At 48.0% G+C, this 22,682-nt stretch overlaps 1 protein-coding gene across 1 annotated transcript in view; it reads left to right on the forward strand.

The window, feature by feature from the left end:
- Nucleotides 1-22,682, forward strand: part of TACC2 (transforming acidic coiled-coil containing protein 2) — a 261,013-nt gene that overhangs the window by 220,184 nt on the left and 18,147 nt on the right. Inside the window, 7 exon segments of the mRNA XM_030940741.1 lie at nucleotides 2,241-2,301; nucleotides 3,489-3,690; nucleotides 10,212-10,273; nucleotides 11,862-11,977; nucleotides 13,361-13,532; nucleotides 14,851-14,991; nucleotides 15,861-15,950. Coding sequence (XP_030796601.1) covers nucleotides 2,241-2,301; nucleotides 3,489-3,690; nucleotides 10,212-10,273; nucleotides 11,862-11,977; nucleotides 13,361-13,532; nucleotides 14,851-14,991; nucleotides 15,861-15,950 — 844 coding nt within the window.

Consider the following 22,682-nt stretch of genomic DNA (forward strand, 5'->3'; position numbering starts at 1 on the left):
AGAGAGGAAGGTAGGAAGGTGTTCCCCAGCAGCTCCTTCCAAAAAGCGGGGCATTGTCAGCCTTCAGAAGTAGACCTTACAGCGGTGGCCGCCATATCCTAACTCATTAATAACCAGTTGTCTGCAGATTTATCTTTTTTGTCAGTTCCTTCTGTCTGTCTCTCTTTTTCTTTGTCTTCTTGTCTTAGGATGGTTGAAGATGTGATGTCTGTGTGTTCTCTGTTGTAAGTAAATTTAATGCAATCTGCCTCTTATGCCAAATGTGCTTATTTTTCTGGCCTTTTGTTTTTGCTTCCAAGCCCATTTTGTTTCCCCTCTATGGCTGCTACTGATGTATTTATGTGGTGGGCCTGGGAATGACGGGGCATGGGGCTCCCCAGTAGCAAAGATTACTTTTCTGTTTCATAGTGATTCGCATAAGAGACTGCTTGGCTGTGAAAATGTGATTATCCAGCATCTGGCTGCTTGTCAGGAATGGAACTTTTTTCCTTCCCTTGCATATTGGATGTCTTCATCTGAAATCATACATTTTTTTTTAACTCTTCATTACATTCTTTCATTTTAAATTGGGCTAGTGGGCGATTGCTTTCAACACTACTGTGGCTTCACATTAAAATAACTGTCTGGTCTAACCACAGGCAGCGATGGCCACAGCTTATTCTTGCTAACATGTGAAGCAGAAATGTTTGGGCCGTTCCAAATTGAGGCCTGCAGAGTGCCCTGAAATGCAGGGCCAGCACAGAGTGGAGCACACGGCTGTGAGAGCCATCGCCAGGCTGCCCCAGTCCTGCATCTTCAGTCACCCAGGACCTGGCTGGGTGTCGGCATGCCTCGTCTGCCATCTTTGGGTCACTTGTCAGTAGAAACAGAGCTGACCATTTCTGTGCCTCTGCTGCTTTGCCTCCCCTGGCCAGGAGGGATCTGTGGGCAGTTCTGGGGGGTCCAAAGACATGCACCTTCTCCCTGTCCTTACAAGGGAAGCTGGCCAGTCCAGGTGGCCAGCAGTCCCAGGATAGGGTCGAGTGCATCAGACTCTCTTCTGCCCAAGGGATTTCTTGAGTATTTTTGAGCCACTTAGCAACTATAAAATATATGATTATATATTTATATGCATGAATAAATATATGCTTCAAGCTGCGATGGCACTATTTTAATGGCAAATGTTATAAAAGCTGTAAATAGCTATTTATAGTATTTTTTTTTCATGATTAAATGCCATTGTTGGAGTGATGTGAGAGCACACAAGGAAGGAACTTGAGTGCCAAATTAAATTGCTCTGCCCACCCAGTTAACGTGCAAAGCAGGGGAGGGTGGTGGGATCTAAGGAGAGGGATCATCCCCCAAAGCCTTTGCTTTGCTGGGAGTGAGACCATCCCATGGAGGGGCTGGAAACGGGGCAGGGGCCAGTCTACAGGGTGGAAAGAGCCCCCATTCTGACTGTGGAAGTGACCCCCAGACTGCTCGGTGGACTGAATGGAACTGCTCAGGCTGAAAGTCATCCCTTCCTCCCGGGATCTGCTTCCTTGACCCTTCAGGAGTCTGCTTTGGTGTTGCCTTTGCCTCCCAGCCCCGCTATTCATATGAAGGAGAAACAGAGAGAAGAGCTGTGAATCTTGTCTGTGTACCATGGTTAGGAGAAGACCAAAAAATTCATCTCTGCCCTGGCCCTATCTTTCGCCAGGATTCCACCTAGAAGCCTTCAGAGCATGGGAATCCATTGAGCTCGAGGAAACTGTGATAGGGAGGATTCAGCAGGTTCTCCTTGAGGACCCCGAACTTTCTTTCTGCGTGGCCTCCTTCAATTGTTCCTTAAGTGAGGTGTCGCCTTGCCCGTCTGTAAATCGGTGTCCTGAGCCTGGAGCCCCTCCCTGAGCCTTAGTTGGGTTCAGACATCCCTGGAAGAATCCAGATAAATTAATCTGCTCACCAAAAATTTGCTTTATAAAATAAGGACATTTAGTTAAATTTAGCTTCATTTTCTGGGTCATTCTCCAAAATGGCATCTCTTTAAAGATTTCCAGCTTGATGGATCTTTCCTTTGGGGGCAAAAATAATAGCTGTTAAAAAGTGAGAGTGGGTAGCCAGCGTGGCCGTCTTCTCGCTGGTGTTGCAGTGGCAGAGGCGGGAGGGTGGCCTGGGCCAGATGGCTCCGCAGAGGCAGTAGCTTCGGTCCGCTCTGTGCTGCTCTGGATGCTCCATCCCTCTGCTTGTTGTGTTTACGTTTTCCATTTTGTTTCCAGTGACACATTTAGGGTGAAAAAGTCGCCAAAACGGTCTCCTCTCTCTGATCCACCTTCCCAGGTACAGTGTTCCTTTGATCTTGATGGTTTTATGCCCTCCCTCTCCCAGGGGGGTTTTCCTCCCTTGTTGACAAAGCTTTGCTTTCTGCTCATCCCGGGCCTGTTTCCAAGATCATGTTTCCAAGACCCTCTTCTTGCCTCCTGTGTGGAGGGTCCCTCGATGTTTGCCCGACATTGTTTTGATCCCTTCACTTTGCGGAAGATCAGAGGGTGTCCCGAGAGTAGGAAGACGTTCAGGAAAAACGTTAGTTGGGCTTTAGAGGACCCGCTCTGCTCCATTCAGGCCAGTTCATCCGCTGTGAACTTCTAGGACTGTCGAGTCGAGAGTCTCTTGAGATGAACAAATACGCAGTGAGAAGGTGAAAAAACTCAGCAAGTGTCAGGAGCACTGAATTGTGCAGCCAAAATTGGAGTGGGAAGGAAAGGGAACCCCCCCTCCCCTGAAGAAATGGGGCTTGGGTTCTTTCTTAGAGTCCCTCTTACCAGTTCCTCCATCAGATAGATTCCATTTCTTCTACCCTGTTTACAGACCAAGGAAAGTTATCCTCAAGCCTGTCAGTCATACGGTTAGGGCTAATTTCTGGGTCATAAAACAAGCAGACCTGCCACACCTCCAAGTCTGAGCCAGCAAAGCCCCAGCCTACAGACCCTGGCCATGGTGGGGGCAGTGGAGGGAAGCACTCAGCCCTGGGGATAGGGGCTCAGCTCCCAGCTGTAGCTCTGCCCTGACCTCTCTAGGTTCCCACTCTGCCCTACTCCACTTCCCACTCTCCTATGGAAATGGAGATAAGATCCCTCTCTTTCTGCCTCCGGGGACTGGCGTGATGATTGTCAGGTGATTCTGGTGATATTGATATGCAAGCCTGAAGCACTGTGTGAGCATCCACAGCTGTCATAGTCATAAAACTAGCAGGAAAGCTCAAGTAACCAAGACACAAAATCCTGATTTCTTTTTTTTTTAAATTGATGGTCATTCCCTGAAACCATTTTAAAAGGAGATTCATAGAGAGGGAAGAATCTGTGTGTCCATCTGTTTCCTTAATGGGCCATTTGGAGCAGAGTCCGAGAAGAGCATGCACAGGATTGTGACCGGGACCTGTCCTGGCTAATGGGTCCCCAGACCTGAGGGTGGGAGCAGTTTCTGACCAAGAGTCTGATGAGACAAGACACTGTTTCTCTTCTCTGCAGGACCCCACCCCAGCTGCTACACCAGAAACACCACCAGTGATCTCCGCGGTGGTCCACGCCACAGATGAGGAAAAGCTGGCGGTCACCAACCAGAAGTGGACATGCATGACTGTGGACCTGGAGGCTGACAAACAGGACTACCCGCAGCCCTCGGACCTGTCCACCTTTGTAAACGAGACCAAATTCAGTTCACCCACTGAGGGTAAGCAACTCTGTGGCCAGCTGGACCCCCAGTCTGCCTCGGAGAATACTGCCCCTAGGGAGCCAAAAGCCAGGAGAGAAACTTCTCAGCCAGGTAACCATGTGATCATTACTGTGAGATTGTCTGCACGTCTCCCGCTGCACTTGAAGCTCAGGCTGTGTTTGAAAACAGCCTGAGACTTGCAACCAACCGTCCCTCGACCCAAGACTCCTGCTGAGAGCCAGCACGGCGCCCTCTAACTCCACCTCAGGACTCCACCAAGTGGGTCCTGAGCGCCCACTCGAGCTTTGCCCATGGCTTGTGTCCCCTCTGTGATTTTGATAAACATAGCTCCCAGGGGGTGTCATTCAGGTCATACTTTCAGTGTAGGGCACTGACCTGGAGTTGCTTGGCGCCACCGTTATTCCTAGGCCCCATATGGTGTTCAGACACTATGGCCACACCTTTCAATGAAGCCTCAAACCAGAGATTCGCCCCAGGCTTGCTAAGAGGACATGATTCCCTCTTCAGAAATGGGCTCCGCACACTTTGCTTATCTCATTATATCCTCCTTCCTCCTGTGTGTATTCAATTTCAGTGTTCTTTCTTTCTTTCTTTCTTTTTTTTTTTTTTTTTTTTTTTTTTGAGACGGGGTTTCACTCTTGTTGTCCAGGCTGGATTCATTTTGCAACATGGCAAAACACTGTCTCTACCAAAAGTACAAAAAATTATCTGGGCATGGTGGTGTGTCCCGGTGGTCCCAGCTACTCAGGAAGCTGAGGCGGGAGGATTGCTTGAGCCCAGGAGACAGAGGTTGCAGTGAGCTGAGATTGTGCCACTGCACTCCAGCCTGGGTGACAGTGAGACTCTCTCAAATAAATAAATAAATAGAAAAAAATAAAAGTGACCATCTTGCTCTCGCCTGACCCCAGAGGCCCTGTGATCTGGCCTCAGCCTCCCTTGGTTCCTCATTTCCCTCTGCACTTGCATCCGAGGCAGGAGCCTCTTCCTGGAAGACCCCTTACTCAGCTGCCTCTGCAGTGCTGCTGCAGACCCCGCCTGCTGGAACACCCTTCCCCCTACCCGCACTGCACTCCCCAGACCTTATCCCTGTTTCCCACCCTTTCCTTAGTGCTGCCTCCTCCCAGCCTTTCCCTGGACGTGGGATCCTGGCTCCGCCCACCTTCAATGTTTGGTCTGGGCTGAGCTGGGGGTATGTAACACCAAAATGATGTGTGTGCATTTCTTGCTTCCCAACTAGCTTGTATGTTTCCTGAAGGCAAGAACTTTGTCAGGTTCATCTTTGTTCCTTACAGCACCCTCAATGTCATGGGGCTAAAGTCAGGTTTGTGAAATAAAGTTAATACAAGGTCAGGCAGGTCAACAGCTTAGTAGTATCAGCTCGGCAATTTGATCTTGCAATGGGCATCACCTGCATCGGGTGTGGAGCGTTGTGGGGAAGAGACTTTACATCCCAGAGGCAGCAAGGGACATTTGAGCACAGGCATCAGACTTGGTCATTTTGATAGCACCTATGATGGGTCACATCTCTTGAGCTTGGTAAGAAATTTCTAAATGTCGGAGAAAAGCATTTGGAAACCATCCTGAGGTTGGGGCCGGGCGTGGTGGCTCACACCTGTAATCTCAGCACTTTAGGAGGCTGAGGCAGGCAGATCACTTGAGGTCAGGAGTTCGAGACCAGCCTGGCCAACATGGAGAAACCCCCGTCTCTACTAAAAATACAAAAATTAGCCAGGCATGGTGGTGGGCACCTGTAATCCCAGCTACTAGGGAGGCTGAGGCAGGAGAATCGCTTGAACCCAGGAGGCAGAGGTTGCAGTGAGCTGAGATCACGTCACTGCACTCCAGCCTGGGTGACAGAGTGAGACTCTGTCTCAAAAAAAAAAAAAAAAAAAAAAAAAAAAAAAAATGCCAATTTGAGCTAGGCATATGATTTTGATATGTGTGTGTCTTTAGTTTTCCTATCAGGAACCAAATACATGCATTTTTTTCCCTTAGAAAATATAAAAATACTAACAGTACTTTTAGGGCTAATATGTACCTTATTCGATGGTGGCATTTATTTGTCCATCTTCCACACTACTGAAACAGACAACTTACTAGCTGAGTGACATATTTGACAGTTGTTTGTTTCTGTACAAATTGAACAAATATGTAAATACATGAGTTTGGAACAAAACTTGGTTAAACCCATTACCTTAGAAAATGGGAAGATTTGGGAAGTCATGACTATAATTTTTGTTGGTAGACAATCAAAAATCCTTCATCAGTGTGAAGACACAACAGTTGCAGTTTCAGGAGGTGCGGCCCCGCTGCATCCACCTCGCTCACACACCCAGGGTCCCTCCAGCATCTGGATGTGGAAATACCGTTAATGTAATGAGGTCCGGTCTAGCAGCACCAGACACACACTCAGGGGTGCTGATGTGATCATCAGAAAGAATCCGTGCGGGGCCCCAGCTGTGATCTGAGACTCTTACAATGAAGTCATCAACCGTAGGAAAAGGAAATGTTGAGTGAGAAATAATAATTATGATTTAAATACATATTCGCTATTGTATTAATTCTATAGGTAACAATAATAAGCTAGGACCTGTCATTGGGTGAGGACTTACTTTGAGCTGTGCAGTCTTCTATGCTCATATGATTTCATTTCATCCTCTCAGTCTGCTGAGTGCTTTTCTACAATTCCCCATTTTAAGAACAAGGATTCAGAGCTTGGAGCTGTTAGTGACTCCCCCGGTGTTCTGGCACAAATCCGTGGAGAGCCAGGTCTGCCTGACTTAACAGCTGTGCTCTTTCTGTGAGTGTGGAGAAGGCTTGCTGCCTTCGCCTGTAGAATGAGGCTATTGACTAATCACACTTTCCTACCTAGGTCCGTAGGAGTGGAGTGTTGAAGAGCTTCAAGTTGTCTTTAATATTTCAAAACACCTGAGTGTAACTAGTTTAGAAAGATGCCCAGGGGATTAAAATACCATACTTGGGCTGTAATCGTATCAACTCACTAGGATGACACTGGTCATCTTCCACGGATGAAGAACTCATTGACAGTTATAAATGGTTTTCTTTGCATGGTTGCTTAGCAAATGCCCTTTTTTGGTGCAGTCTTTTAAAGCATGATGCGGTGGGAGAAAACTTAACCCATGTGGTTCTTGTGGAGGAAAAGATTAGGAACCATTGGTCTACACAGCTGAGTCCTCTTCTGGCTGTCCAAGAGACCCTGACAGAGTGCAGTTGTTTTAGAGTCACAAGTCTCAGTGACTCTGGTGGCCACCCAATTTCCCTGTGTCCTTTAACACAGCTCTGTTAGTCCCTCCTTCCCACTCTGACAGAGGGGAAAGCGCCCTCCTTGGAAGCCGCAGCTGTTCTTTAACGGCAGGCACCGTCTCTGTCACACTGCAGACACTTAGAAGGGTGATGGTGGGGAAGCTGGGAGCAGCCTCTGTCTGTTTCCCTGGACTCTTTTCTTCTCCCCTAACGTAACATCACTTAGGTTAAAAGTTCCAAAAATACTAGCCATGAGCAGGAATATATCTGATCATGCTCCTTTACATTTGTGTAACCCAGAGAAGGATTTTTATCTTAAAGTATTTCATTTTAGCCTACAAAATGTAGGCTCTTTGAGCTCCACTTGTTAGATAAGACAATAGGCCAGGAGACATCGGGTGAGTTGGCTTCCCTGATCCTGGGAACAGAGACCTAGACTCAGTGGCATCCTTCTGGCTTCTGCTGAGGCTCTTTCCTGTTCCCAGCAAGTGCCCGGCAACTAGAGTCAGATGAAAGCAGCACCGAAGCCCTCTCGCTGTGCAGTGCCCCCGTAGGAAATAATTACCAAAAGCAGCCCTCAGAAATGACGGGACCGGGGAATAATAACTGAGCCTCTTCAGCTGGGAGCAGCCACACACGCTAGCAAGGGCCGTCTCCTCCAGTTGAGAATATGATGTGCCACTTGGTATGGTGGCATCACCCTTCCTGGCCTACCAGCTGTGTGTGGCATGGTGTGAAAATGGGGCTGAAATTGGATGTGGCTTCACCTCTGTGCCTGCCCTTTGAGGCTTAGGATTTGAAGCAGATGAGTGAAATTTTGAAAACCAAGTTCAGAAAGATGTTTTCTCAAAGGATCAGAGATCACCCAAGATGACAGAAGGAAGTATTTGTTTTTCTTACATCCTGTCTAGGTCATTTTGTAAATTATAAATCAGGACCCCAAATGACTGTGATTGCAGCAAGCAGGGTGTGTTCCGAAGGAGCGTCTCCAGGCGTCTGCCACTCGTCTGGGATTGTGGGCCTTCTGAAACCAGGCATCTCACAAATTGCAAACACTAATGTGGGTATCAGAGAACCCCACTTTTGCGCCGTCAGTTCCTTCTGAAGGGAGGAATGAGGGACACAGGACAGTGGGAAGGGACTTCCTTTTGGCAGGTAGCAGAGAAGGCAGATGAGTGATCTCCATGACCTAGAACTCACCCAGATTCAACCACCAGAAGAGCTGAGGTTCCAAGTGGGACGCTTTAGTGAGGCGAGCTGGTTACCCGAGCTGGGCACTCGCCTGAGGCCACAGGTCCCTGGAAAAACTCTGCGGTGGTCTGTTGCTCGTTTGGTGTGTCCTGGGTGCCCTGTACTGTATTGGAGTGTGCCTAAAGATTTCTGTTAAATAATTTAGGGCTTGTAATGCCTTGGGAATTGTAATGATACCTTAGAAGAGGCAGCTGATTCACTATTATTTTTTCAACTTAAACAGCTTATAAAAGAACAGTAAAATGATAGTCCCAGGGTTTTATACTTGGAAAGTGATAGATAGATCAGGGAGAGACCCTAAATATCACCTCGTCCATCCCTGTCTCCTTCCTCCTTCTCTCTCTCTCTTTTTTTTGGAAGCAGTCTCGCTCTGTTACCCAGGCTGGAATGCAGTGGTGCAATCTTGGCTCACTGCAACTTCTGCCTCCTGGGTTCTGGTGATTCTTCTGCCTTAGCCTCCCAAGTAGCTGGGACTATAGGTGTGCCCCCAGCTGATTTTTGTATTTTTAGTAGAGATGGAGTTGGCCAGGCTGGTCTTGAACTCCTGACCTCAAATGATCCGCTAGCCTCAGCTTCCCAAAGTGCTGGGATTATAGGTGTGAGCCTCTGTGCCCTGTCCTGCTTCTCATTTTTAAGGTGAGGAGGCGATTAAGACTTTACGAATTAATGCTTCTGTCTTAAGCTGGGGCAGACCCTGGGGTTCAGGCTTGGTGTGAGAGTTGGAAACACACTTTCTCCAGTCATCTCTATTCAGGATGCAACAGGGCTTTCTGGCCTTCAATCCACAAAACTGTCTTTGATCTCATGACCTGGCCATGCCGAGTAGAAGGATATGTTTGCCTCACTAAGGGAGATTCAGAGATTCCTGAAAGATTGTCCAGTTGTTTAAGTAGTTGGGGTTATTCAGCCATTTGCAGGTTTTAAGAAAGTCCTCCAGGAAATATCTCATTTTAAAGCTCATAGTTTTTGGATGATGCCTTTAACAATAGGCAGAAATAAAGGGGCTTTAAACCAGAACTGCTGTTTATCTTTATTTTCATCTTTAAAGAAGTTGAAAGATTAAACTTGATGAATTGCCACTGATGCTTTTTCACAGTGGGTTTCTGAGCAGGTCACTCTTCACCTCTTGGCTTTCTATGTTAGTAGAAAAGAGGCACCTGGTAGCTCTAGATTGTGGCTTCTGTGAGGACAAAAGTCCATTCTGGTCTTATCCACCACCTTATCTACTATGCCCGGCATAGTGCGAAGCATATAGGAGGTGCTCCATTCGTTTGCTGGACGGGGAATTCAGTTGAGTGTCAGCTCAGTTTCCAGGTACTGGAGGCAGGCAGTGGTGTTTGCCATCTCCATTGAGCGTATGGGATTTTCACCAATCAATTTTAAACAGGTCATTTCTCCACCCATTGGACTTTACTAGTCTTTGTGTTTGAAAATAGATTTGGACCAGCCCTGAAGACACTGGTAGACCCCTGGGAAAGGCTCCAGGTGACTTGCAAAGCTTCTCTTACCAGCAGCACTGAAGGAACAATATCGTTCTTCCCTCACTTCAGAGGGTGGCCAGAGCCGAATACCCAGAGGGGGCAAGTAAGGGTCCAGTTCCCAAACGTCATGAGGATGTATCATCCCACGTGTTGCACATGAGAGTTACAGAGGAAACCAGCACCCAGAATGCACAGGCTGTCTTATGGGAACACTCAACACAGAGCACTCAGGTCTGGCCACACTTGGGCTATGCTTGGTCTTGCCTTGGAATTCCTCAAGACCTTCTCAGCCTCCCTAATGGCAGAAGCCCCTTTACAGCAAGACGTTTACCAATTGTCTGAAAATAGCCAAGCTGGGCCTTTGCTTCAGGCTGTATCAGAGGTCTCTAGGCAGTGGACACCGTCAGCCCAGAGTCGGGATAGCAACAACCCTGCCTGGCTCAGATCTTCCCATTTTTCTCCTCTGGCGCTAACCTGATCTTTTGTTTTTTTGTGTGTTTGTGTTTGTTCTTGTTTTTGCAGAGTTGGATTACAGAAACTCCTATGAAATTGAATATATGGAAAAAATTGGCTCCTCCTTACCTGTAAGTTCTTCTGCCTCGGGCCACTTAGGGGACTCGCTTTCCTGCCTTCAGGGGCCTCCTCCCCTGTGCAGAGCGTCTCTGGGAGCTCAGACCCCAAATCGAGTGCTCTCTGTGTACACAGCTTCCCGGGTGCACAGCGATGATGGACTGGGGCTGGGGGGTTGAGGTTTGTACTCAATCCACTTCGTTTGACATTTTCAGGGAGAAAATCATAGAATGCAATTAGATGTCCAGCAGAACTACTTTCTTAGACTGAGAAAGAGCTAGAGATTTCTTTAAAATAATAAAATAAAATGAAGTAGTGGTGGTTTTTCGGGTATACGATTAGCTGTTTTTGAGAAGTTATTTTAAGTAACTGAATATTTTCTCTGGGCAATAAGCCTTTCTCCCTGGGTTTTCATTTTAAGAGGTTATGATGGGCACTGTCTTTCCTGGCATAATACCTGCTGCCCTGGGGCATGTTATTCCAAGGGTGACCTCTTGCTGCTGTCAGCGATGCCCTCGGAGACGTGTGGCACACAGGAGGGCTTGCTTGCAGCACTACACAGTCCTGGACGTGTTGCTCTTTATCTTACTTTGCATGAGTCATTGATGCTGGGGTTACTGCTTCCAAACTGCAGGTTGCTGTAAGTTAGACCTGAAGGTTGGGTGGGAGAATGTCCCCCGGCACAGGCTTAACACAAGCGCCACGTCAGTGAGATCACAGCTGCCCGAGTATAGTGCGTGGGCTTTGTCATCATCCCCTGGTGTGTTGCTTAAAGAGCTTAGCTCTGTAATCACAACTGAGGCCCCAGTAGCTGAGGCCATATACATAATACTGAGGGTGACACATTTTACCACTGAAGGGGAACTGTCATGTGTTTTGAGATCTTTGATTTAAATGGATTGAAACCACAAGGGGCCCCTTCCTCTTGTGCCACCACCCACTGCCTGGTGCATTGGCAGGCCTCGCGGATGAATTTTGTGAGGAGCATGCCCTGCTCGGGAACAGCAGAGCCACCCAGAGATTTCATGGCGGTGCAGAGCAGCATGCCTGCCGGCCATTGCAAGGACTTCTTTGGGGACCCCAGCAGGGCATGTGGAGGGGATCTTTCAAGGCATCACCGAGAGATGCCAGTTTCCATTTTGGGGCTTGACATCCCACAGCCCTGTTTCTAGTCCAGCTGAGCTGCTCTCCAGGCCCTGCCCCTGCCCTGGGCTCATTCAGCTACGGTCCAGATCTGGGCTCTTGCCCTACCTCTCTGTTTATCTGCAGTGGCCAGCGCAGCTCCTGGCCCAGAGAAGGTGCTCAGAAAATGTTGGTGAATTGAACAAAGTCCAGCTCACCAATGCCGTGGAGTCTTCTCCACTGGCGCACGTTCCTACTTGAACTCAGTTGTACTTTCTCTGCATCCTCCTTCCCTCCCGCGCCCCCCCCCCCACTCCTAATCAGGCCCCACTTCCTCCTTTCTTTCTGGTGGCTCCAGAACAATGAAGGCTTTACCCTGGTGGGTTATTTGTTCCCTGTTGAAGAGTGCTGTGGTTTTCATCTCAGTTGCACGTTCAGGCCAGCTGTACCCAAGCTGATATGTGACTTTGATCCCTGCAGCAGGACGATGACGCCCCGAAGAAGCAGGCCTTGTACCTTATGTTTGACACTTCTCAGGAGAGCCCCGTCAAGTCAACTCCCGTCCGCATGTCAGAGTCCCCGACGCCGTGTTCAGGGTATGACTTCCGTGATGAGAGAGTTACACATCATGCTGGATGTTCCAGAGCCTCTGAGCGCCTTCATGCTGTTATTTTGACTTCATTTCAGTGCATAGATTCAGGCAGCTGACAAGCCACATAATTTTTTTTCTTTTTAATAGAGACAGGGTCTCACTATGATGCCCAGGCTTGTTTCAAACTCCTGGGCTCAAGGGCTTCTCCCACCTCAGCCTCCCAAAATGCTGGAATTACAGGCATGTACCTGGCCACAGTACATGCCTTACAGGCATTACAGGCCATAGTACCTGGCCAGCCCACACTTTAGTCTCTCTGAATGTCCACAGGGACATAAACACATTGGTTTTGTTACTGGCTGCCCTTTGGACTAAAGAAAAATCCTTCAGCAGCTGACTGTGTGACCCACACCCTATAATCTTGCCCAGCACACACACACCTTATTCCATCATTTATCTAAAGGGGGACACTGTGGTCCAGCATTCAGAGCTTGACCCCAGGACCCCCTCCTGGTTGTGTGACCTGATGTGAGGTACTTGGCTCTCCTGGGCCTCAGTTCCCTTGCATGTAAAGTAAAAGTAATAATGAAACGGACCTTGCAGGGATTTTATGAAGATTAAAGGAGGCTATCAGTCTTCCAGGGCCTCCCCCAGCTGTGCGAGGGGGAGAGGGCACTCTGTCTTCCAGAGGGATGCTGTGTGTAAAGCTCTTGTTGAAGTACCTGGCACACTTCAAGTGCCTGGTAAATGTACATTATTGATATGGGTGTTCATGTTTGCATTTATGAGGGCTAATGTTTGGAGCAACGCATTGTTTGATCAAGTAAGTGTGGGCATTGCTGTAAGATTTGGACCAGCCTATTTTTGTCTGCCTGCCCCTTTAAGCGGGAGTGAAAGTGCTAGCACTGACTTCTCAAACTTACAAAAGAGACTTTGCAGGCTGCCCAAGGTGGTGAGAACTATGATGATGGTGGTTACGTTACTAAAACAGTAGCGGCACCAGGTGACAGGTACCGCGTTAAGTGCTTTACAGGCATGCAGCATCTCATTTAATCTTCACAGAGAGGTCCATTGTCTCCATCTTAAAGAGAAGGAATTGGAGGCACGGTACCCAGTCACTTCCCCAGAGTCCACAACCAGGCAGCTGGTGGTCTGCCAAACTCCGGAGCTTGGGTCTATAGCCAGTGGCATCTGTACTTCTGCCCCTCGCTTGACTCTTGGTCCGGGGGTGACTGCCCAGTCTAGAGGCTGCATGGCCACTGGAGACCTGGCCCATATCCCTCGGGAAGTCCAGGATTCCTTGTGATATCAACATGGTCAGGGGATCCTGGTTGATTTCAGTGGGTTTCCCAGTGAGAAGACTGAAGATGCCCTTTGCTTCCCCCAGGTCAAGTTTTGAAGAGACTGAAGCCCTTGTGAACGCTGCTACAAAAGCCCAGCATCCTGTCCCACGAGGACTGGCCCCTAACCAAGAGCCACACTTGCAGGTGTCGGAGAAACCCTCCCAGAAGGAACTGGAGGCCATGGGCTTGGGCACCCCTTCAGAGGCGATTGAAATTGTAAGTGGAGTTGGAGGGCCCCCAGATCACAGGGCTAGCTGTGTATTGTCATCAAGAAGGCCAGGCCTTCAGAGCAACACTCACCTGGTACCTGCCATGGGTCCCACCCTGACTCCTGGACCACAGAAGCCAACCTGGGCGATCCCATACCATGAGGATGAGGGGAAGGTTCTCTGTTCATACCAGTGTGGTTTTGCATTTCACACTTAAGTAGTTTATATGCCTTCAGGGTTATTTAGTTTCCATTTTTCGCCCCTTAGGACGGATTGTTGCTTTGGAACAGTCGTTAAGCAGTCTTCTGCAGCTTCATCCTTGACAGAGGGCAGGGGACCCTTTTTTGGGAAAGTTAGTTTTCCTGGGACTTAGTGATGGGAGTTTCTCCTGTTCAAAGACCAGGACTTTTCCTGTCCCCAAGCCCTGCTGGGGTCTTGCAGAGCAAATAGAGCTGAGCTGAAGGGCTCACCTACCCCCGAGTCCCTGCACAGCACACGTATCACATGGTCTTCTGCCTTCCCCAAACTAAGTGATGCCCATGCCATGGTCTTCCACACATCTGAAATGCACCATCCTTCTAGGTGGATTTTAGTTTTATTTCGTCTACCTCCTGCCCAGCAATCCCTAAGCAGGTGTGAAGCCCTTGATTTAGTGTGTTATTTTTGTTCTGTGTTAGTAGGCCATTTCTCTCATGCATCAAATGTTTATTGAGCACGTACTGTGTGTCTGACAGTTGGATGCTGGAGTGGATACTAGAACAACAATAGTAAAAAGAGGGTCTAGATGTGAATCAATCTGTCACATTAATACTCTGAAGCACATGTCCATGATTCACCTTCTACAAAGCTGGCTTCTGATTCTGAAGTCTTTCTGATCTATCAGAAGATACTTTTTCATTTGAAATCATCTTTCCATGATTTAGAAAATGACCTTTACCAAAACCTTACTTCCTGTATATATATATTGGAAAGTATTTCTTGAAGAGTTATGTTATGTTTGGAAAACCCACCAGCTAACTGGCCTTTCACCTTCTACGAGCTAGCTGCCACTCACTGACCAGGGAGTGAGGGTGGCGTGGGAGTGGGAGGACACTGAAGGCTGCGCTTTTGGGGAGGGTGTGGGGTCTGCCAATCTCAAGATGTCCATTGTCAGCATGTGGGAATTAGTCTAGATGAAACCACAAGTAATGGCAGCTAATTGATACTCTCTTTAGCCTCAAGGCAGAAATGTCCAGCAAATGGCTCTGTGGCCCTTGCTTGGAATCAATATCACTCTCTGTTCTCCTCTATTTTTCTTGTGTGTCCTCCTCTCTGCCGGCGTTCAGACAGCTCCCGAGGGCTCCTTTGCCTCTGCTGACGCCCTCCTCAGCAGGCTAGCTCACCCCGCCTCTCTCTGTGGTGCACTTGACTATCTGGAGCCCGACTTAGCAGAAAAGAACCCCCCACTATTCGCTCAGAAACTTCAGGTTTGTAGCCCACGTGTGACCTTTTGGGAGTTTGTGAAAACCTCAGTAGAGAATGAACCCCCGAGGCCCAAATGAAATGAGGCAGGATTTGATGAGGAACTGCCGAGAATGTTCCCACTGACGTATCTTCCTTCAAAGAATGGTATACGTGACGTTCTTTACCCACGGTACCAAAGTGATATAAATTGTGTGATTACATATTGAACAAACCGTTTCTATTTCAGTTTAGAAACTGGGCCCAAATAGTCATTATTTAGAAGCGTTGATAGCCCCCAAAGCAGTTTCTGTGATTTATTCACTGAACCAAGAATATTAGATCACCACTGGGCCAAGCTGTTTATATATATACGTGGCTATCTCAGACTCCCAGTGAGATAACATCTGGGCTCAGTCTTGCATCTGGAACCAAAAACAGTGATGTACTCTATGCTTTAAATTTGACAACTTAATTTGATATTCTCTAGACTAGGATGTTCAGAGTAAACCTAGAGAGACTATTAACAGCCATATGAGAGATGCAGCTCCATTCATGGAAACTGTTGGCCAACTTTACCTTAAGAAAGAAAAAGGGAAAGAAATCAAAGAAAAGAGAACAGTAAAAATTTTGATCCCATTTTGAAAATCATTTTGTATTCAACTGCACAATACTTCCTGACAGACAATCACAAGGGTGGTTTTTAGAAAAGGAAATTAAATGCTTATTTCATGATCTGCTGAGGTGCTAATTGTGAGAGAAAGATGGAGCGCGTGTTTTTCCCGAGTGCCTGTCATGACACATTTTCGTGGCACGTTCATTTCTCGGATGTGGAAACCATTGACGTCTGTCTTGATGCATTTCCCTGCGGTTTGCCCACACTCCCTGCGGGCAGGAGGAGTTAGAGTTTGCCATCATGCGGATAGAAGCCCTGAAGCTGGCCAGGCAGATTGCTTTGGCTTCCCGCAGCCACCAGGATGCCAAGGTACCGGTTTGCTGCTGCGTGCGCCACCTCCTGGGAATGTCATGTGTGCCGCTGGGGTCCAGAAGCTGCTTTGCTAACCATCCACCAGGCGGGCATCATCGGTGTCCAGCAAAGGGTCATTTCCAAAAAGCTGAAAGCGTCACTCTTGCATAAATACACACTGAGCACGTAGCTGAGATCCATTTAACTTGATAATGCTAAACCGCGAGATGGTACTGCTGGTTAAATGGGGGAGAATACAGAGACCAGTGTGAGGGTCAGTAGGGTAAAGAAGGCTAGCCTAAGACGGCAAAGTTGAATAGAAAACTGGTGAGCACCAATTCAACAGAGCAAAACAAAATTCATGACCTTTGAGAGTTTTTTTTTCTACAGCTAGCATTTGCTTCTCTATTGAACAAACATAATTTGCAACTTTTCTATTTTCTACAAGTTAACATCTGACTTTGTTGCAACGAGGCTCTAATCAATAATACATAGTAAGTGAAACCAAGACATTTGATAATACTCTAGACCAGGCCAAAGAAATCCTTTCTGTAAAGTGCAGATAATAAGTATTTCCAGCCTTGTGGGCCATACTTGTCTGGCACTGTTCCAATAAAACTTTTACTTATTTGCTTTCTTTCTTTTTTTTTTCTTTACAATAAACAGCAGTGGGCCATTTGGCCCATGGAGTTTCCCAATTCCTAGTTTTAGCATGGAGTATGACATTGACAGGGCATGCAGAAATCTTTTTGCCTGGCTTCCAAGTTTGGGGTAACTTTTATTAACAATTTGAATGAGTTGCTGATGACGTGCAGAGCGTGTGTTTGTCCCTGGACTGCCCATGCAAACCTTGGTCTCTGAGGGCGTCCTCATTCCTACCCCTTACCCCACCCCGAGTTGGACATCCCGATGAACCTAGTATGTCAGACTGTGCTCTGTGGCTTTGAACAAGTAGGTGAACCTCTCTGAAGGCCTTAGTTTTGCCGTTCATGAGATGAGGCCAATAATAGCCAGTTTACAGGTTGTTGTGAGGATGACAGACGTCTGGTATGTGGAGAGTGACACCATGCTTGACACCTAGTAGGTGTGTGATAAAGGAAAGCTGCTGCTGTTAGCGGACACTTCACCTTTTGCTTCTGTTACCTGATCAGGTGCTCCCAGTGTCTGTCCTCAGTGGGTAGATCCGGGTCCCATTTTACAGATGGGGAGATGGAGCCACTTGACAGTGATTCACCAGCCTGTTGGGGACTAGAACTCAGGTCTCCAAGTGAGAGGTCCCCAGCTAGGTATGGTGGTACACACCTGTAGTTCTAGCTCCTTGGGAGGCTCAAGTGGGAGGATTGCTTGAGCCCAGGAGTTCAAGGTGACAGTGAGCCGTGATCACGTCATTGCACTCCAGCCAGGGTGACAGAGTGAGACCCTATCTTTACAAACAAAAAAAAAAAGTACGAATGGGAGCCCCTGGCCTGCCTGCCTGGAGTAACAGCTCATCTGCAGGGGTCGGGGGGCAGTGACGTCTGTGTCTCTCATCCTTGGTACAGGAATAAGAGTTCCGGCTGCTACTACGGCCCTGATGGCCCCCCAGTGAGGTCTCCTTGGCCATATGCAAAAGAGAGACCCCTCCCAGAGACAGTAGGTGCTTACACTGTGGGTGTGCAGGCTGGGAACAGCGAGACCCGGGGCAGGGACAAGAATGTCAGTACAGACTGGGGATGTCCTCGTTCTTGTTGCCAAATCATAAGCTTAGGTCGAATTTCTATGAAAGCAAGATTTTTAGAAAGCATGAAGCAGTGAGGACTTCCCCCCACCCCCACACGCACTAGATTTATTTCTAGACATCCTTGGGGCCTAAAGACAGAATGAATTGCATGTAGTTTGACCACTGTAAGTACCGTGTATTCCTGTCCAGAGTTTGAGGTGAAATTGAGCATGTTTGGTGAGTAGCTCAGGGTGGAGATGGAGTGTGCTGAGGGCCGTGGTCCCCCTGCCACCTCCTTTGGAGAGCGGCCAGAGACAACTGTTGGCAAATAATAGCCAGGAGTTGACTTTTTGTCAATTACAGGCTGTTCTCACAATATGTGCCCCAATTCTGAGTTAGAAAATAGTGTCCTGCAAGTTCATAGTGTGTGGGTCGGAGAGGCAGCCCAAGCCACCTCTTTTATTTCAGAGGCGTGTGCTCAAAGGAGTATTCTGTGAGGGTAGAACTGTCTTGGAGTCTAGAGGGAACATTTTTCTCTAGTAGAGTAACTTGTATTGCTTTTGTAAAAAGTGCATTACCTGGTGATGTTGGCCCGTGGAAAATAGATGGTATTTCTGTAGCTACCCAGCCTGAGGGTGGTCCACGGGCCTGACCTCAAGTTGGTCCCTGTGGGTTTCTTTTCCATATAGAAAGATTGTCCCTTGCTGCATTGGAAACTGCTGATGCATAGGAAGAGAAAACAGCAGCTGTGTATCCAATTTGCCTTTTTTTCTGGCCATATATTTCAGCGGTAGGTGACACAGCTCCATCATTTTGCCAACATGGTCTTAAGCTGTTGCTAACACAAAGATGAAATCACTTGGAACGAAAAATATCATATCGCATGGATGAGAATCACCATGAGCTAGAGTGGGGAGTGATTTTTCCGGTTGTCCCCCAAAGCAGCTTTGACTTCCATTTCTCTTTAGACTGGTGGAGAGCTGAGTCAGCCTTGGAAGAGCTGCAGTGGGGGTTTCTCCATCTCAGTTAGAAAATGTGAGAAATGAGGAAAAGTCCTTAGGGGCTGGGGTGTCAGGCTGCAGTCTTACCATTACTGTCCTTCCACATCCTTCTGGTCAGATGGAATTCGGCTGTGTCCTCCTGGGCGTGAACCTGACCAAGGTCACTGGAACTGTGGTGCAGGAGCCCTGAATTTAACACTCAGCCACGTCAGATGGAATCTGAATGTTGTGTCTGGGTGGCTCTCCAAGAGGCGCAGGCTATGGGCCTTTCTGGGTTAGGAGGACCCAGTAGAAAGATGGAAGACTGTGTCTGGGTTCCTTAGGAGCAAGGCCATACAAATAACAAGCTTCAGGAAGGGGCGAGTCCTGGCAAGAGCCCCCCGGGGCGGTAGAGTGGTGTGGCCCCTCAGTCCTGGCCTAGAAGAGGCTGATGCCTGGAGCTGACATGAGCAGAAGGCGTTGGGGCCACCTGTGTCGTCACTGAGCAGCCTGGCAGCATGCTACGTGTTGCCCTCTCTATTGCTGTGTCACAGACTGACCCCCCATGCACACACATTGAGCTGAGATTCAAAAGGAGGGAGATGCGATGCCCAAAAGCCACGAGAACAGCCTGAGAGGAGTGACAAGTACCAACTCACGAGCGCCTGTGTATTTGGCCCTCTGGAGCATCTGTGGTCATTGCCTGGAGGCTATGTCTTGGCTTGGTAAGCGGGAGCAGCTGGCTGGTGCCGGTGGTGCCACCTGTGGGAGTGGCATAAGGCCTGATGCTGAGTGCCTCTCCATGATCCCCGCTCCTCCTGGGCTTGGGGACCGCCTGTGGTCAGAACTGGATGGGGCAGCACCCAGCGGAGGCCACTCTCCTGCTTGGGTGGCGGCACATGACCTGGACACCCCCTGAGCGCCAGGCCTGTGTCCATGCACCGTGGCCTTGGTCCAGGTAGCTGTCATCTCCCTAGCTCATCCTGACTCCTGGCCTCACCCCTCCGTGGCCCCTCTGGCATGGCTCTCCCAGTCTCGGATGTGCAGGTGCTCTGCCCAGAATTGGCCTGTCTCTGCTCCAGGGGACAGGGATCCTGCCACAGTGCCAGCCCCTCCTCTCCATGTCTGGCAGCAGGGAACTGTCCACAAGGGGGCTAGGACCCCACCCCCAGCTGCCAGCAGGAAGGACCCCAGGCACAGCCTGCAGATCTGAAGCAGGAGACAGTGGCCAGAGGTTCTCGCAGGTCGCGGGACTTGAGTGGAGTGAAGGTTGGAAATTGGTTACAAAGTCCATGCCTTCTGTGTCACAGCCATTTCACATTTCAATTTGTGATTCTAGTGGCCTTTTGGCCCCTCTAAAGTAGCAAGTGAGGGTTATGTGAGAGAAACAAAGCTTAATCTAAAAATATCTGATCTTAAAATATCAGCGAGAGACAAAGCTATTAATTTCAGTTAAAAACAATTCTTGGTTGTAAGGGGAAACCAGAGTGTACACGATGGATTTCATCAACACGCAGATACTCGGGCAGTAATTCAAGAGGGCTCTGAAGTCAGCTGTTCCTTTATTGAAAACACCAGGTGGCCAGGATGAAGGGGTCAGTGAACAGTCTACATGGTAGTGTCCGTTTGCATTTTCTTAGAAACCTCATTATTTTATTGATTTTTTTCATTCCCTTTCTTGTTTTACAAAGGATTTTAGGCAGCATAAAGATAATTAATTCCTTCATTAGTCATATTTAGTTTCTGCCCAGTATGATAAAGTTAGTTTTAATTAAATCAATTTTCTCCTGCGCTGCAGGGAGCCTGCTTATTTTGGTCAGAATTGAATCTCGTTCTGGGAAACCTTGAGGCCAGTCACTGAGATTCTCCATTATATTCATCTTCAGAAGGTCCACGCTGAGTTTGATGGTGACTGATGTTGTTTTCATTTTGAAATTTTATTGCTCATTAAAAAAAAACACACACACACATTTGTTGACTTTAAAAATGAACAGTTTTTGTTTTTCCTTTTAAAATCCTTTATCTTTTTTTTTTTTTAAGACAGACTCTTACTCTGTCACCCAGGCTGGAGTGCAGTGGCATGATCTCAGCTCGCTGTAGCCTTCGCCTCCTGGGTTTCAAACAATCCTCCTGCCTCAGGCTCCTGAGTAGCTGGGATTACAGGCATGCACCACCATGCCCGGCTAATTTTTGTATTTTTAGTAGAGACAGGGGTTTGCCATGTTGGCCAGGCGGGTCTTGAACTCCTGACCTCAGGTGATCCACTTGCCTCAGCCTCCCAGAGTGTTCGGATTACAGGTGTGAGCTCCTGCAACCGGTCCCCAATTTTTTTTTTATTAAAATTTTTTATAGAGATGGGGTCTCACAATGTTACCCAGGGTGTTCTCAAACTCCTGGCCTCAAGGGATCCTCCCACCTCAGCCTCCCAAAGTGTTGGGATTACAGGTGTGAGTGAGCCACCACACGCGGCCCAGGATTTTTTTCAGAATTGTGTGTTTATGAACTTTCTCCATAGGACAAATATTGACTATTGATCTCTGTGTCATTTTCAACTACTTCCTGAGAAGTTCCCGCGTGACAAGCAGAACTGTGAAAACCATTTTCAAAGAGTAGAGATAAACCCCTGCATGTGAGAGGCTCTGGCCCTGTGGCCTGGTGGTGCCCTTGGTTCTGGGAGGTCAGCCTGCCTCTGCTGAGGGCTATTAATGTGTATTCTCATCAAGCGTCCTTAACACGGGGGCTTCTTGAGGGCCTGAGCCTGCCCTGTTCTCACATGAGTGAGTCTCTGGGGTCTGCTTGAAGGAGACTGTGTACTTCCATCTCTGGCCGGTGGATCATTTGGGTCCTGCTTCAGGGTCACCCCAAGTATGCGAGGCCAGGCAGGGGCCATGAAACCCAGGCAACAGACGTTCTCTTCCAGAACAACCGAAACTATATAGTTTCACCCTGCGTGTATACAGCTAACTAACTGGTCCTAACTCAGTCATCTCCGTCCTATCCATTAAACTCCTGGAGTTTTCTACGCTGTCTGCCTTCTCGGGTTTATTTTCCCTGATGCTGTCGTAGGGTAGGCATGCCTGTTCTTGTGGTGGAAGGGACAAATTCTGGACAGGTACCTTTAGGTCCTCCCCCTTCCCAGTTACTGTTGACTCTTTAATCTTACCTGCTGTCCTTGATAAGCCTTCATCATGCTTTCCCCAAATCTCCTTCTCTCTACTTCACCGTGGTGGCCTTACACCATTCAATTTCTTCTCATAATTTCCCAAAGGAAGAAGCAGTCCTTCTCTGCCTGTTAGAGCACTCTATTATTGATAACTAGGATAGAGGTTCACTGGGCAGCCATGACAGCACCACAAGGTTAATGCATAGGACTGAGAGTGTGGTTGGTTTGATGTTTCTTTTGCAGTAGAAGTAGACTGACAGCCCGGCTGTGCTGGTCGATGATACTGCTAACACCGCATTTCAACTGTGTTGCAAATTGCCGAGCATTTTGTGCAAAGGGAAAAAGAATAACCACAGACTCCTCTTCACCTCTGGGAGGCTAGTATCTGTTCTCCACAAAAGGCTGTAAAGCCTCAAACCAACATCAGTTGAGTGGGTTGGGGTGGTGGATCATGCCACTTGTTCGGGGTCTAGTCAGCAAATGTGGATATTGTCATTGACCCAGTTTTTAATTTTCCCATTTATGTAACAGACTTCATGGCAACAGAACTCCAACATAACTCTTACATCCAGAAACTCTACCTAGCCAAAGGTGATATTGGTTGACAACTACAGTAGGCCTTAAGCTTTGTGTGACTCACATCCTTTCAAACAGAGCTAAACAAATGGCCCCAAAATTGAAATGTAAACAGTCTTACAAAAGTGATCAAATCTGTGGTTATTCAAAACTAGGCAAACGTAGACTAGTAGACTAGAATTCAACGTTATTCACCATTGAGATCTCATTTTGGAAGTGGAGCCTGCTGAATAGTGCCCTGGGTTCTCAGGCGCTGTGCCTAAGTGGCTCAGTGTGTGATAAATGGCAGAGATAAGCAGGTACCAGACATGCTGGACTCCAAGGCCTCAGAG

This window comes from Rhinopithecus roxellana, chromosome 11 (genome assembly GCF_007565055.1).
Source record: "Rhinopithecus roxellana isolate Shanxi Qingling chromosome 11, ASM756505v1, whole genome shotgun sequence".
In the NCBI taxonomy this organism is placed as follows: domain Eukaryota; kingdom Metazoa; phylum Chordata; class Mammalia; order Primates; family Cercopithecidae; genus Rhinopithecus; species Rhinopithecus roxellana.